The sequence below is a fragment of the Anolis sagrei genome, chromosome 6, assembly GCF_037176765.1.
Source record: "Anolis sagrei isolate rAnoSag1 chromosome 6, rAnoSag1.mat, whole genome shotgun sequence".
Classification (NCBI taxonomy): domain Eukaryota; kingdom Metazoa; phylum Chordata; class Lepidosauria; order Squamata; family Dactyloidae; genus Anolis; species Anolis sagrei.
This window is the reverse complement of record NC_090026.1, coordinates 42,477,868-42,492,994: the sequence shown is the minus strand read 5'-3', so window position 1 is coordinate 42,492,994 and position 15,127 is coordinate 42,477,868. Positions and strand designations below refer to the sequence as shown.

Genomic DNA, 15,127 nt, shown 5'->3' with positions numbered 1-15,127 from the left:
CCTCTTGCGCTTTGCTATTCTGCTGTTGAGTACACATGCCCAGTGTGGAATACATCTCACAACGTTAAAATAGTGGCTCTAAATGAGACATGCCACATTGTCACAGGATGTCTATGCTCTACATCACTGGAGAAATTATATTGCTTAGCTGGTATTGCACCATCTGACATCCATCTGAAAGTAGCAGCCTGTAAGGAAAGGACCAAGGCATTGACATCTCAGGCCCATCCTCTGTTCGGATATCAGCCAGCATACTAACATCTTAAATCAAGAAATAGCTTTCTAAGATCTACAGAGACACTCACAGGAAAACCTCAGCAAGTGAGAGCCCAAAAGTGGCAGGCTAAAATCCGGAACCTCAATCAGTGGCTGATTCCAGATGAGAAACTCCCTCCTGGACACACAGAAGACTGGTTGACTTGGAAGGTGCTGAATAGGCTGCGCTCTGGCACCATAAGATGCAGAGCCAACCTTAAGAAATGGGGCTACAAAGTGGAGTCTGTGACATGTGAGTGTGGAGAAAAACAAACTACAGACCACCTACTACAATGCTACCTGAGCTCTGGCACATGCACAATGGAGGACCTTCTCACAGTGACACCAGAGGCACTCCAAGTGGCCAGCTTCTGGTCAAAGAACATTTAGCATAATGCCAAGTTTTTAAAACTTTACTTGTGTTTTACAATACATTCTAACTGTATCTTCAATTCGCTTCTGACACAATAAATAAATAAATACAGGTATTGAAGGCATTTTACATCCTACACACAATTACTTGGTAAATTACATACAAAATCCCACCGGGGTATGATTTGTTTAATCAGTAGAGTAATCTACTACAGCTTTAGTTGATTAATCAGTAGGAACCATTTATTAATCAGCGATATTTGGACATACTCAGGGGGATTAAAAAGGTCAGAGCCTCTCTGATTTCATTATTCCTTGCAATTTTATTTTGGAAATGCATCCAGATTTTGTTTTGCCCAAAACATTTCCTGCTGGCTGAGAAAGGAAATTGGGTTGTTGTAGGTTTTTCAGGCTGTATGACCATGTTCTAGAAGCATTCTCTCCTGACGTTTCACCTGCATCTATGGCAAGCATCCTCAGACCTCACAACCTATGAGGATGCTTGCCATAGATGCAGGCAAAGCATCAGGAGAGAATGCTTCTAGAACATGGCCATATAGCCCGAAAAACCTACAACAACCCAGTGATTCCAGCTGTGAAAGCCTTCGACAATACATTGAAATACAGATTCTTCTCAGTAATTATAACTTATCATGGAATTTCTTATATATTTTCAAAAGGCACATATTAGTTATCTATAATTAATACTTGTATATAAATTATGAACTATCTTGGAGATGGGACCCAAGTCTAAATCTCAAATTCATTTATGTTTCGTATAGTCCTTAAATAATTTTGTGCATGAAAGAAAAATTGTGTACATTTTTTTTTTGCAAGTCAATTCATTTTTTATTTGCTTTTTAAAATGGATTTGGTAAAACTTCTAGGTCTAATTATTTTAGTTTAATTTTTTTAAAATAATTTTTTATTGTTTTATCACATTTATTACATGTTATAAAATTGTGTACATTGAGCCACCAGAAGGCAAATGTACCACTGTCTCATTGACCCATGTGGACAATGTGAATTTTAGAGTATTTCAGAGTCCCGGATAAATGATACCAATGCCATTTCCTGGATGGAGAACATTATCCATTCTTGCATCTGGCAAATGCAAGATTTAGAACTGTGCTGTAAACCATGCTAACTTACCAATCTATTCATATTTTTAGAAACAAAATAATAATAATAATAATAATAATAATAATAATAATAATAATCACAAATACTATCAGCCTGCGACAAAGAACTTGTGGGATCACAAGCCGGAAAAAGTTACAGAGAATGAACACGTCAAGCTACTCTGGGACTTCCGGATTCAGACAGAGTTTTGGAGCACAACACTCCTGACCTCACAATCGTGTTAAAAAACAAAGTATGGATTGTCGATGTTGCAATCCCAAGTGACAGCAGGATTGAAGAGAAACAACTGGAAAAGCTGACACGATATGAGGATTTAAAGATCGAACAGCAAAGATTCTGGCACAAGCCAGTCAAAGTGGTCCCAGTGGTGACTGGCACACTGGGCGCAGTGCCTAAAGACCTTGGCCTGCACTTAAACACAATTGGCGCTGACAAGATTACCATTTGCCAGCTGCAAAAGGCCACCTTACTGGAATCTGCATGCATTATTTGCCAATACATCACACTTGGGAAGTGTCCGACGTGTGATCCAATACAACAGCCAGCAGAGTGTCTCATCTTCTCATCTTTGATGTTTCAAATAATATTAATAATTCATATTCCAAAGAGGTTTCATTTTAAAAAGTATTCTTACCAACAAATTTCTGCGGCATGGAGCTTTTCCGCTTGGCTACATTGCTCGCTAAGCGATCCAGGACAAGGGCCCGTTCAGTTCCCATTTCGGTTTTGCCGTGCCTTCCTTCCGCAGATTCTAAATTAGGGAAAGCAAAGAGAAAAAAACAGACTATTAATTAAAAAGGAGAGACAAAAAAGAAAGCAAGGAAACATAAAGAAAGGAGCTGAATGGAACTTGCTGGATGGCGGTTGCTTAGATTTTCTAGTTATTGGTGTTCTCATACCTCTTGTGGTCAGCAAACCCAGGGGCAAAACATCGCACATACAAACCTTGCAATTCTCAGACTCAGGGAGGGGAGAAACCAACCTCACAGAATTAACATCTTGATTGTACGCTTCCTTCTTGCTAATGAACAATCTGGACTGGGTAGTTTGTGAAATACAAAGGGAGAGCTTGGCCCGCCCAACTTTCCATTTGATTTTGAGTAAGACTGCAAGACACCTGCAGACGGCCCTGAGAGCCTCAAAAGCAGCCATGAAAGGAACATATTTTGCCTTTGTTTATAGAAACCCTGGTTGTGTGCCTGAGTGTATATATGTTCAGACAAACTGATGACATCTTGGGTTGTTGTAGGGTTTTTTTCCGGGTGATATGGCCATGGTCTAGAGGCATTCTCTCCTGACGTTTCGCCTGCATCTATGGCAAGCATCCTCAGAGGTAGTGAGGTCTGTTGGAACTAGGAAAAAGGGTTTATATATCTGTGGAATGACCAGGGTGAGACAAAGGACTCTTGTCTGCTGGACCATGTCAGACTACCCAGAGAAGCCATTGAAATACACAAGCATGTGGACAATTTCAACAGAAAGGAGGAAACCATGAAAATGAACAAAATCTGACTACCTACCAATATTAAAAAACTCCAAAATTACAACAGCACAACAACAGAGAAGAAACAAACAAGGACATCTAATCACCTCTCAACAAAAGTTTGCTCTAGGCACTGTCAAGCCATTATATGCTAATCAAGGTGGTCAATTGAAACATTCACACCTAGCTCCAGCAGACAGGAGTCCAGGGTGAGTCCTTTGTCCCACCCTGGTCATTCCACAGATATACAAACCCTTTTTCCTGGTTCCAACAGACCTCACTACCTCTGAGGATGCTTGCCATAGATGCAGGTGAAACGTCAGGAGAGAATGCCTCTAGACCATGGCCATATAGCCCAAAAAAAAAAAAAGTATGAAAATGAATGAAAGTCTTCGACAATACATTGATGACATCTTGATATCCCCACCCCATGAAACACAATAATTACGGTAATATCAATGTTGCCATTGGGATGGATCTTGCTGTAGCCATCATCAAACTAGACACAGTGAAATCAAAGGGGACATAAGATAGTTGAATGACTTTATTCACTAATTTGAGGGTGAAACCAGACTAAAAATGCAATAAAGTCACAGGTTTTGTTCTTCCTGACTTTATTTTGTAGATCCATACACATTTTCTATACCCTAGAAAAGTTTCTTTCAGCTCCTGGTACAATCAGAGACTTTTTCTATCAGCTCTCCAGGTCAGTTTATTTGAACCCATTATAAATCCAGAAAGAACTGAAACAAAATCTGGGACTTTTCAATCAGTCTAGACAAAAGTTTCCTTGGATTTATCTTACATGCAAATGAATCTGGATCCATCACACCAACATTATCACCAACACCAGAACTACCTAATATGGGTTGCTGTGAGTTTCTTAGGCTTTATGGCTATGTTCCAGAATCATTCTCTCCTGACATTTCACCCACATCTGACAAGCATCCTCAGAGGTTGTGAGGTCTGTTGGAAGCCAGGCAAGTGGGGTTTATATATTTGTGAAATGTCCAGGGTGGGAGAATGAACTCTTGTGTGTTTGAGGCAAGTGTGAATGTTGCAGCTGGCGACCTTGATTAGCATTGAATGGCCTTGCAGCTTCAAAGTCTGGATGTTTCCTGCCTGGAGGGATCATTTGTCAGGAGGTGTTAGCTGGCCCTGATTGTGCCTTTCATGTTCTCTGATTCATGTTTGGGCAATGCTGCGTTTGGTGGTCCCTATGTAGACTTGTTCACAGCTGCATGATATCCAGTAGATTCCCGCAGAGGTGAGAGGATTCCTCTTGTCCTTTGCTGAACGTAGCATTTGTTGGATTTCCTTAGTGGGTCTGTAGATAGTTTGTAGGTTGTGTTTTTCATCAGTTTCCCTCTGCATTCAGTGGTTCACTTGATATATGGTAAGAACACTTTTCCTCTGGCTGGATCTTTGTTTTTACACTCATGGCTTGTTCTTGGTCTTGCAGCTCTTCTGATGTCTGTGGTGGAGTTTCCATTGGCCTATAGAACCAATGGGTAGTTCAGTTCACCTCAGAGGAGGTGTGGTTCGCAGATATATCTTTTTTCACCTAATATCTAAGTAATATGTATTGTTTATTACTGTTGTTGTTTTGGGGATGAGTATCTCAATGCAGCAACACACTGAGTGCCAGTCTCCATGCCCTTCTGCAGAATGTTCCAATTTAAATAAATGTTTTCTCAACCTCAGTTTTTGTACTTTCCATTCCCCAACAGATAAGAGCAACAATAACAATGGGAAAAAATAACCAGCCGATACACAGTCTTCACATTTTAGTACTAGATTTAGTCTTATAATCAAGGAGGCTCATAAATCATACTCAACAAACAGGCAACATAATCGAGAACAGAGGTTGTGAAACCAAATTCCACTAAGATTTAGGTTTTTCGGAGGTTTATCTGAAGTTTCTTAAGAAAAAGAGTGCCAATAAAATGTTGGCAGCTTATTTATAAAGCACTAGCCACCCCCTGCCACATGTTGCTTTGGCCCAGTCTGTATATATGTGTTTTGTGTGTATATATATGTGTGTGTATATGTTTGTGTATATGTGTATATATGTGTGTTTGTGTATATATGTGGTTTTGTGCATGCATTGTAATGCTTTTTTGTTTTTTGGCTTTTAAACTCTCTTCTGCTGTGTTTTTCAGTGTTTTTTTGAGTGATAGTCACTTGTTGGCCTCATAGGTATAATGTGTCCGAATTTGGTGTCAATTCGTCCAGTGGTTTTTGAGTTATGTTAATCCCACAAATGAACATTACATTTTTATTTGTATAAATTTATCTCTACAACAGGAGTGTGGCATCTTTCTTTGCTGTAAGAGCAGCTTCTTTAGCTCCAGACAAGCATAATAGCCTTGGAGTAGAATGCTAGCCATAGGGAAATCCACAGCCCAAAGTGTGCAGGGCCAGTCCAGATGCTGTCTTGCCATCCCTTACATGTTTGCTCAGACACACATATCACACACGTATAACCCACTAAGCAGAGTCTGAAAATTACTTTTCTGACTACAAATCACTTAATCTCATAGCCAGGATAATTAGTAAACATGGTGACTGGGGGATTACGAACATTATTGTTTAAAACTGACTTTTTCCAAGCATTTGCCATTCACACATATGGAAAGACAGCAAACACATCATGAAAATAATCACTCTCTCCCACTATGGGCAGTATGACACCTTTGTTTCTCCTTTCCACCACATACGTAGCATGGAAAAAGATATATAGTTTCCACTCTACAGCAGGAAAAGGAGGTCTAGGAAGAGGTTGGCGAGTTGAAAGCATGAGGGAGTATTGGGTGCGTTCTATGTAGCATGATTTACTTAGGGCAAGTGCATGTTTTGACAATCCTAACCACTGCCTGATTAAATCATGGGGTAATCATAGAATATGTCACAATATTTAAAAAATCAAACAAACAGTAAAACAAGACATGTGGTAATGTAAAAACTAACAATATATTGTGGCATGTTGTGGCTTGATGGTTCTTCAGACTCTCTGTGAATATGCCACAATAGATTTTGCCAGTCTTTATAACATTTTATACATGTTTATCACTACAGTATTACAACGAAGTTGGATGCAATACAAAGCAACAATAAAAAACTAAATTCACACACTGTAATATTTTAAATTAATTTTGAAATATGACTAATATTTCCTCTTCCAGCTCCATCATTCTGTGCAACCAATTGAGAACTTCAGAAGAACTTCAGGATTTAACTGCTTTCTTAAGCAGCGGTGGTGGGGAATCAACCAAACATTGATCTAGTCCAGAGTTTGAAAAAGTTTTGGTTATATAGTTCAAAAAAGTAAATTCCCCAAGCTCTGATTTCATCAACTACAGGCAGTCCCTGAGTTACAAACATCAAATTTACAAATGACTCATAGTTACACATGGGGGTGAGACAACAGGAAGTGAGAAAAATCTACCTTTAGGAAGGGAAATTCACTCCTGAAAGTGTATCTCAACTGAAGCTTTATTATCACCAATCCTTGTTTCCCAAACAAGTCACATTTTTCAAAATCCAATTATCACAGAGACAGAAAGTGAGATGAAATCTTCTGAACAAGTCCACAGAAAGTCAGACAAACATCACAAGGGTGTTAACCCTTCCCTATTCAAAGCGTGTGTGTATGCGCGTGCATGTGTGTATGTATGTATGTATGTGTGTGTGTGTAATGTTCATTTGTGGGATTAACATAACTCAAAAACCACTGGACGAATTGACACCACATTTGGACACAATACATGTATTAGGCCAACGAGTGACCACCACTCATAAAAACACAGAAACACACAGCGGAAGAGACTTTAAAAGTCAAAAAACAAAAAGTGCATTACAACTCATGCGCAAAACCACATATATATACCGAAACACACATATACAGAAATATATACACACAAAAAACACATATACACAGACTGGGCCACAGCAACGCGTGGCAGGGGATGGCTAGTATAATAATAATAGACTGCTATTATATGTATATAAATAACCACAATTTCAATAACACATCTATTATATTAATAATACCTTAACTATTATTATACACAAATATATACACACAGAAAACACATATACACAGACTGGGCCACAGCAACGCATGGCAGGGGATGGCTAGTATATATATATATATATATATATATATATATATATATATATATAAGCTCTTTCAAATGTATCTTATGGAATTCCTCCAAAATGAAGGGTGTTTGAGCTTAAAATGTATCTATTTATCTATCTATCTATCTATCTATCTATCTATCTATCTATGGCTAGAGCTATATTTTAAAAAATGAAGCTGTTCCAACTTACAAACACATTCAAGTTATGAACAAACCTAAAGAACCTATCTTGTTCATAAGTTGAGGACTGTTTGTATTGTGTTTGCTTCAGTGGCAAGGCAGATGCTGTGTTTACACATAACACTGAACCAGGTTATTGTTTATTTATTTCTGCTTCTGTCTGAACTCATCCTAACAAACTATCGGTAGATTAGACAGAATAAGAAATCATGGTCTGTTATTGGTTCATGAACTCTGGCTTGTTTAAACTACAGCTTGTTGTTATTTCTGAACTGATAACTATTCTTTGTTCCTGGATCATTTCCCCAGCTGCCTAATCTGAAACAAGAACACAAAAGGCAAGAAAGAAACAGAACAGAAAAGATGCCAATAAATTGGAGTTTGTTTAATTGTGTGTGTGACAATTAATTACATAAGTAACAAATCACAGTTGACATAACCATGTCTGGATGTGATGTGTGCATGGGGCTATTCCCAAAGATGCCTATGCTACTATTGCTATTGTTATGTGCCTTCAAGTCATTTTTGACTTGTGGAGAATAGGCCTGTCGGTTTTAGTTCGTTAATTCGTTAATTCGTAATTAAATCGTTATTTTTACCATTTTCGAAGCGATTTCAAAACACATTTTCAAACCCGGAAGGGTTTAAAAATATCGAAACAGCAGCCCCATATATTTTACGAGCTTCAGCTCGTGTCGTTAATGGGATGGAGGCTGCTGTGCTGACTGAGTGCTGCTGCTGGTGCCTGGGAGCCAATCCGGCGCTCCCAAGCACCCCAGCAGTGCACCGTGGCAGGAGCCGATTGGATGGCGCGCGCGCGCTCACAAGCGGCCTCCGCGCGCCATCCGGCTCCGGCTTCTGCGCCCTCCTCCTCCTCCTCCTCCTAGCACTTCCTGCAACACAGCTGGGAGGAGGAGGAGGGGGGGCGCAGAAGCCGGAGCCGATTGGATGGCGCGCGCGCGCTCACAAGCGGCCTCCGTGCGCCATCCGGCTCCGGCTCCTGCGCCCCCCTCCTCCTCCTCCTCCTCCCAGCTGTGTTGCAGGAAGTGCTAGGAGGAGGAGGAGGAGGAGGAGGGGGGGGGCAGAAGCCGGAGCCGATTGGATGGCGCGCGCGCGCTTACAAGTGGCCTCCGCGCGCCATCCGGCTCCGGCTTCTGCGCCCTCCTCCTGCAACACAGCTGGGAGGAGGAGGAGGAGGAGGGGGGCGCAGAAGCCGGAGCCAATTGGATGGCGCGCGCGCGCTCACCCGAGGAGGAGGAGGAGGAGGAGGGCGCAGGAGCCGGAGCCGGATGGCGCGCGGAGGCCGCTTGTGTGAGTTTTCAGGGCTGTATGTATGACCATGTTCCAGAAGCATTCTCTCCTGACATTTTGCCCAAATCTATGGCAGGCATCCTCAGAGGTCTGTTGGAAACTAGGCAAATGGAGAGTTATATCATCTAATATTATCTATGGAATGTCCAGGGTGGGAGAAAGCCATTCAATGCTAATCAAGGTGATCATTACTGCAACATAGGCCTGTTTGATCAAGAAAAAATTTGTTTCTAAAATGTTTTGTAAATATTTACGAAATTTCGTAAATAACAAAACATTTTTTTGGAAAGTTTTGTTATTATTTTAAATATCGAAACAAAAAAACACCCCAATTACGAATCGAATTTAGAAACAAATTTTTTCTTGATCAAACAGGCCTAGTGGAGAACCTTAAATGACTACCATGGGATTTTTCTTGGCAAAATTTGTTCAGAGGGGTCTTTCCTTTGACTTCTTTTGACACTGAAATATTTGTGTGTGTGTGTCTCAGCAGCTACTAGAGACTCAAGTCGCTTCTGGTATGAGAGACTTGGCTGTCTGCAAGGATGCCCAGGGGATGCCTGGATGTTTTGATGTTTTACCATCCTTTTGGGAGACTGCTCTCATGTTCCCGCATGGGGAGCTGGAGCTGACAAAGGGAGCTCATCCATGCTCTCCCTGGATTTGAACCTCTGACTTGTCGGTCTTCAGTCCTGCTGGCACAAGGATAATCCCTTGTGCCACCAGGGGCTCCCAGTGAAAGAATGGGATTTGCCCAATTGGGTTTAGATGTCCAAGCGGGTATAAAAAGGCTAGTCTCCAGAGTTATCGTTCAGTGTTCAAACCACTACAGCATGCTGCCTCACATTACTAGCTCTCTCAAATTTATCTCATGGAAATCCTCCCAAATAAAGGATGTTTAAGCTTAGAAAGAATAATATTGATACAATAACACACACTGCAAATGCACAATACAGTATCATATATGAAACTAGTGTGTTAACCCTTTACTTGTTTTGACATATTCAAACTGGCGCTGAAATTAGTCACATAGAAAGCAGATTATTTAACTTGCTGGCTTGCACTTTACACAGCATTTTGAAACCGAAAGCAAAGATCCATCAAAGGTTTCGTCTCCCAAAGCAGGCTATAGAAATGAGTCAAAATGGATGAGCAGGAGAGGGTGTGATAAATTGCGGCTTCGTTTTCATGTCCCTCAAACTGAAAAATGCAGGTCCCAATACATCAAGATACACACATTCCATAATTCCGTAGAAACGGTGAAAACACACAGAATATGAAAACAGATGCAAAATTCTGCTTCCTAAGGACCTCACTCTCTTTGGTCTTTGAAAAAGCACATTTTACTCCATTTGACTGCAAACGCTGTGTGGTCAATCTATTGAAATCTCAGAATCTAGAGAGGAATTGGGATTTTAGTGGTTGAGAGTAGTGCCCCTCCAACAACTAGCAAAACAATTCAACATAAGTGAAATGCAAAAGGCCCTTCACATTCTTGGGCATTAGGGGACTCCCATGAAGGTAGAAAAAAACCCACAAATAAAAAACTACTATCTTTATAACATCTCTCTAGGAATCTGTAAATACTTCAGTGCAATTCAGTGGTCAATTTCTGCTGGAAATTGAACATAGAGCCACTCTGGACTCTGTTTCAATAATATTCATAATTATAATAATCATAATGTGTTGTTGAAGGTTTTCATGGCCGGAAACACCAGGTTGCTGTGAGTTTTCTGGGCTTTATGGCCAAGTTCCAGAAGCATTCCCTCTTGGTGTTTTGTCCACATCTATGGCAGGCATCCTCAGAGATTGTGAGGTCTGTTGGAAACTAGGCAATTTGGGCATGTGTGTGTGTGTGTGTGTGTGTGTTTGTGTGTGTGGAATGTCCGGGTGGGAGAAAGAACTCTTGTCTGTTGGAGGCATGTGTGCATATTGCAATTCAGTGCTAATCAACATGGCCAATTGCAACATGCACACTTGCCTGCAACAGACAACAGTTCTTTCTCCCGCCCTTGACATTCCACAGATATATAAAATCCCACTTGCCTAAATTCCAACAGCCTTCACAACCTCTGAGGATTCCTGCCATAGTTGTGGGCAAGGTACAGAATTTCAAATTATTTTTGAGGTACAGAATTTCAAATTATTACTGCTAGAGGCCTTTCTCAAAGCACAAACAGATCCTCACCTCAGTCATTTGCAACGTAAGGCCTAATAAAAAATTCCCCATTTGCGGAGTTGTGTGTTATTTTTTTCTGGCTCAAACTTGACAACTTTGTAACTCATTAAACTACTTCTAATGTTTTGTGTAATTATAATATGTTGCTATTTTGAAATATACTGCCTTGAAATTGGGTCCATTATTTTGGAACACTCCGAATTTTTATGTTTCAATGTTTCCAGGAGTTATTCCGTACAGAAGCAGACATGGAGTATTTCTTGTGCTTATTTTTTTCTTTTTGGTGAAAAATGATTTCCCAGAATATTCTGCAGTGTGTAAATATCAAGATAACAACTGTGTGAAAATCAATTTATTTTCAATTGATTTTCCCAAATGTGAAGAAAGGGGTTTTTTTTTCAGCTGAAAAAATGAATTAAAATCAAATATCTATCTATCCTTTTGCCTAGTTCCAACAGACCTCACTACCTCTGAGGATGCTTGCCAAAGTGCAGGTGAAACGTCAGGAGAGAATGCCTCTGGACCATGACCATACAGTCCGAAAAAACCTACAACAACCCAGTGATTCCGGCCATGAAAGCCTTCGACAATATATCTGTCTATCCTTACTTGAAATAGAAAGCCAGCAGTGAAGAAAGATGGAGAGAAGCAAGCATCATCAGAAAACTCTGCTTTATGTTTGACTGATGGAGGGTTTGGGGTGGTTTTTTTGGTCTCGCTTTGGTCCTTCAGTTTAACAGTGTCACCCAATGATTTCCCTTTATGGAAGGCAATTCATGCTGTTCCCAATATGTGTCTTCTATCACACCAAACCCACGTCCTCATATTTTTCAGAGCGAGAGGGTATGGTTAACAAAACCTCAAGAGTGCAAAGTGAGACCTGAATGAGTACCATTGCTTCCTGTCACACCAAATGATGCGGTCAAACTAAAGGGAATGGAGCACGGAACAAAACAACCCATTAATGGCCTGATAAGAATCTCTGATCAGGCAGGGGAGCCACATCTGACTTATATGTCGCATGCAAGGCACTTTTCTTTCCTTCTCAGCCATGTGGTCACAAATGTTAACCTTCTACCAAGGACAAATTCCAGAGGAGCAGTCAGGCAATCAAATGCAGGTGAGATACCCCAGGAAAAAAAATACACATTGTGGAAAATCTTTACACCTGCTTCTCCAACTACTAATTACATTTGCTGCAACTTATTTATTTTTCATCCACCATTTTGCAAGGAAAGCAATGTGTCGGTTCTAGGGCTGGCATCAACTGGTTACATCCCGCATAGACTACTGCAACAGTCTCTATGTGGGGTTGCCTTTGAAGACTGCTCGGAAGCTTCAAATGGTCCAGCGCTCAGCAGCCAGGTTGCTAATAGGAGCGGCACTCAGGGAGCATACGACTCCTCTGTTGTGCCAGCTCCACTGGCTACCTGTTTGCTACCGGGCACAATTCAAAGTGCTGGCTTTAGCCTATAAAGCCCTAAACGGTTCTGGCCCTACTTACCTCTCCGAACGCATCTCCTCCTATGAACCGACTAGGAAACTAAGATCATCTGGGGAGGCCCTGCTCTCGGTCCCGCCTGCATCACAGGCGCGCTTGGCGGGGACGAGAGACAGGATCTTCTCAGTGGTGACCCCTCGGCTGTGGAACGCCCTGCCTGCAGATATCAGATTGGCCCCCTCCCTGCTGACGTTTCGGAGGAAAGTGAAGACCTGGCTGTTCGAACAAGCATTTGATTAAACAGTGTAATTGAACATAGGAATACGGAATAATGGATGACGAGACTGGATTCTGATTTTACTGTTGAGGCGCTAATGATTGTTATACTGATGTAAATGATTTATGTGATAATTGTTTTTAATTGCCCTATACTTGTTTTGTGATATTTTGTACTGATGTTGTTCACCGCTTTGAGTCGCCTGAGGGCTGAGAAAAGCGGTATAGAAATAAAGTAAATAAATAAATAAATAAATAATACCAAAGCAACACACATTTTCATTCTGCATGATACTGTTATAATCAGGTGAGTCAACTCAAGCTGAAATGAACACAAAAACATTTCTGAAATTTAACTCTAAATTTCCAATTTTGTCATAGCTAAGGTGTAACTTGACAAGAGCAAGAAACAGTGTCCCAAATCAACCATTTGCATCAGGGGGTTTGTCTCCTTCCTGTTGCAGCTTCTCTGCTGCTGAAACAGTGATTTGTAGGGTTTTCCAGCAATCCAGGCCAGCTTTTTAAAGTGACTATGGGGTAGACTGGAGAGAAGCACAAAGCTGAGGGCCCTTTCTCTGCTCACAATCTCAATTAGAGATATTCATTTCAGTGGGATAAGGCACTGTTGGGTCTCCTAGGGAACTCTGGAAGTATGGGAGGTTTACTCACAAGGATTGGTAAGATGGTTTACTTGATTACTTGAGGCAGAAAAATGCCAGCAATGGTCAATTCACTGTTCTGCCACTAGTTATTTATCATATCAGGAGCGAACCAAACAGTTGTATTGCATTAAAAAAATACACAAAGTTTGCAGACTTGGCATTCTATTGAATGACCTTTGCCCAGTATCTGGCCACTTGAAATGCCTCTGGTGTTGCTATAAGAAGGTCCTCCATTGTGCATGTGGCAGGGCTCAGGTTGCATTGTAGTAGGTGGTCTGTGGTTTCCTCTTCTCCACACTCACATGTCGTGGATTCCACTTTGCAGCCCCATTTCTTAAGGTTAGCTCTGCATCTCATGGTGCATCTCGTGTTCAGCACCTTTCAAGTTGCCTGTGTGCCCAGGAGGGAGTGTCTCATTTGGTATCAGCCATTGATTGAGGTTCTAGGTTTTAGCCTGCCACTTTTGGACTCTCGCCTGCTGAGGTGTTCCAGTGAGTGTCTCTGTAGATTTTAGAAAACGATTTCTTTATTTAAGTCGTTGGCGTGCTGGCTGATATCCAAACAAGGGATGGGCCGGAGATGTCACTGCCTTGGTCCTTTCAGTATTGGCTGCTACTTCCTGGTGGATGTCAGGGAATACCAGCTAAACAGTGTAATTTCCCCAGTGGTGTAGGGTGCAGACACCCTGTGATAATGCGGCATGTCTCATTAAGAGCCACATCCACTGTTTTAGCATGGTGAAATGTGTTCCACACTGGGCATGCGCACTCACCATGCCCAGTGTGTGTATCTGGTTGTGATCCCCAGGTTGTGCAAGTCAGCTTTTGTATGACATTGTTTCTAGCACGCACTTTTTACCTTCTTTATTTCCCTCATATTCTTAGGCATTATGGGCATGGCCACACTATATGATTATTTTGAGATGATGTAACAAAATGTGGAATATCTTCTGTTTCTGGTTTGAACGTGTTATTTCCTGTTTAATTGTGTGGTGCTTACTTTGAAAGTGGTTGTTATACTCCAGAAACTTCATTTTTGTGGTTGCCACAAACTATGTTGACTCTAGAAGATATTCATTGAAAAACTATAGTAAAATGTGCTGCAGGGCATTCCACAAAAACAATACTCTTTCTCCATGTTTTTATGATAGAACCCATTAGGAAATAACATTTATAATCCAGGAAGAAAAGTCGTGTTATATAGTGTAATCTAAGGACTTCATCACACTGATTAGCCTCCCCCCTTCTGTCCAGTTTCACAAGCAATCACTGGCAAAAGAGAAGGTACATGAGCCATGTGCCCGCTCTCTTTCTCCTATCATATGGGCGAAGAGTGGCAGATTGCAGTTAGGTGCGTTGGCGTCCTGTCCCTTCTCCCATCAGACAGGGGAAAGCGTGGCAAGGTGTGTTGGCACATTTCTGTTTCCCCCATGAGATGGAGGAAAAGCCTGAAAACTGCAGTTAACTCTGTTGGAGCCACCCAAAACACGGAAGACTCATTGTGGTGGTGTGGAAGCTTCTTGCAACACTTCCTTGGCACTTTAGCCATTGATGAGGCAGGGCCTTGACCTGCATGACCTAATGGGATGCATTTAGGTCTGTGGCTGAAGAGCAGCCCTAGCATGACAAGGGGGAAAAAAACCCTGTTTGATGAGGTGGAAGATCAGCTAACCTAATTAAA

At 41.3% G+C, this 15,127-nt stretch overlaps 1 protein-coding gene across 3 annotated transcripts in view; it reads right to left on the bottom strand.

The window, feature by feature from the left end:
* Positions 1-15,127, bottom strand: part of IKZF3 (IKAROS family zinc finger 3) — a 75,513-nt gene that overhangs the window by 14,575 nt on the left and 45,811 nt on the right. The window contains exons 1-2 of one of the 3 annotated variants that reach the window (XM_067470039.1): positions 2,753-2,779; positions 2,405-2,521 (exon numbers count right to left, since the gene is read on the bottom strand). In XM_067470039.1, coding sequence (XP_067326140.1) covers positions 2,405-2,489 — 85 coding nt within the window. In that variant the 5' untranslated portion in view covers positions 2,490-2,521; positions 2,753-2,779. Of the gene's footprint in view, positions 1-2,404; positions 2,522-2,715; positions 2,780-15,127 lie in introns of those variants that run through there. The other 2 variants (XM_067470038.1, XM_060781060.2) reach the window with 2 other exon arrangements.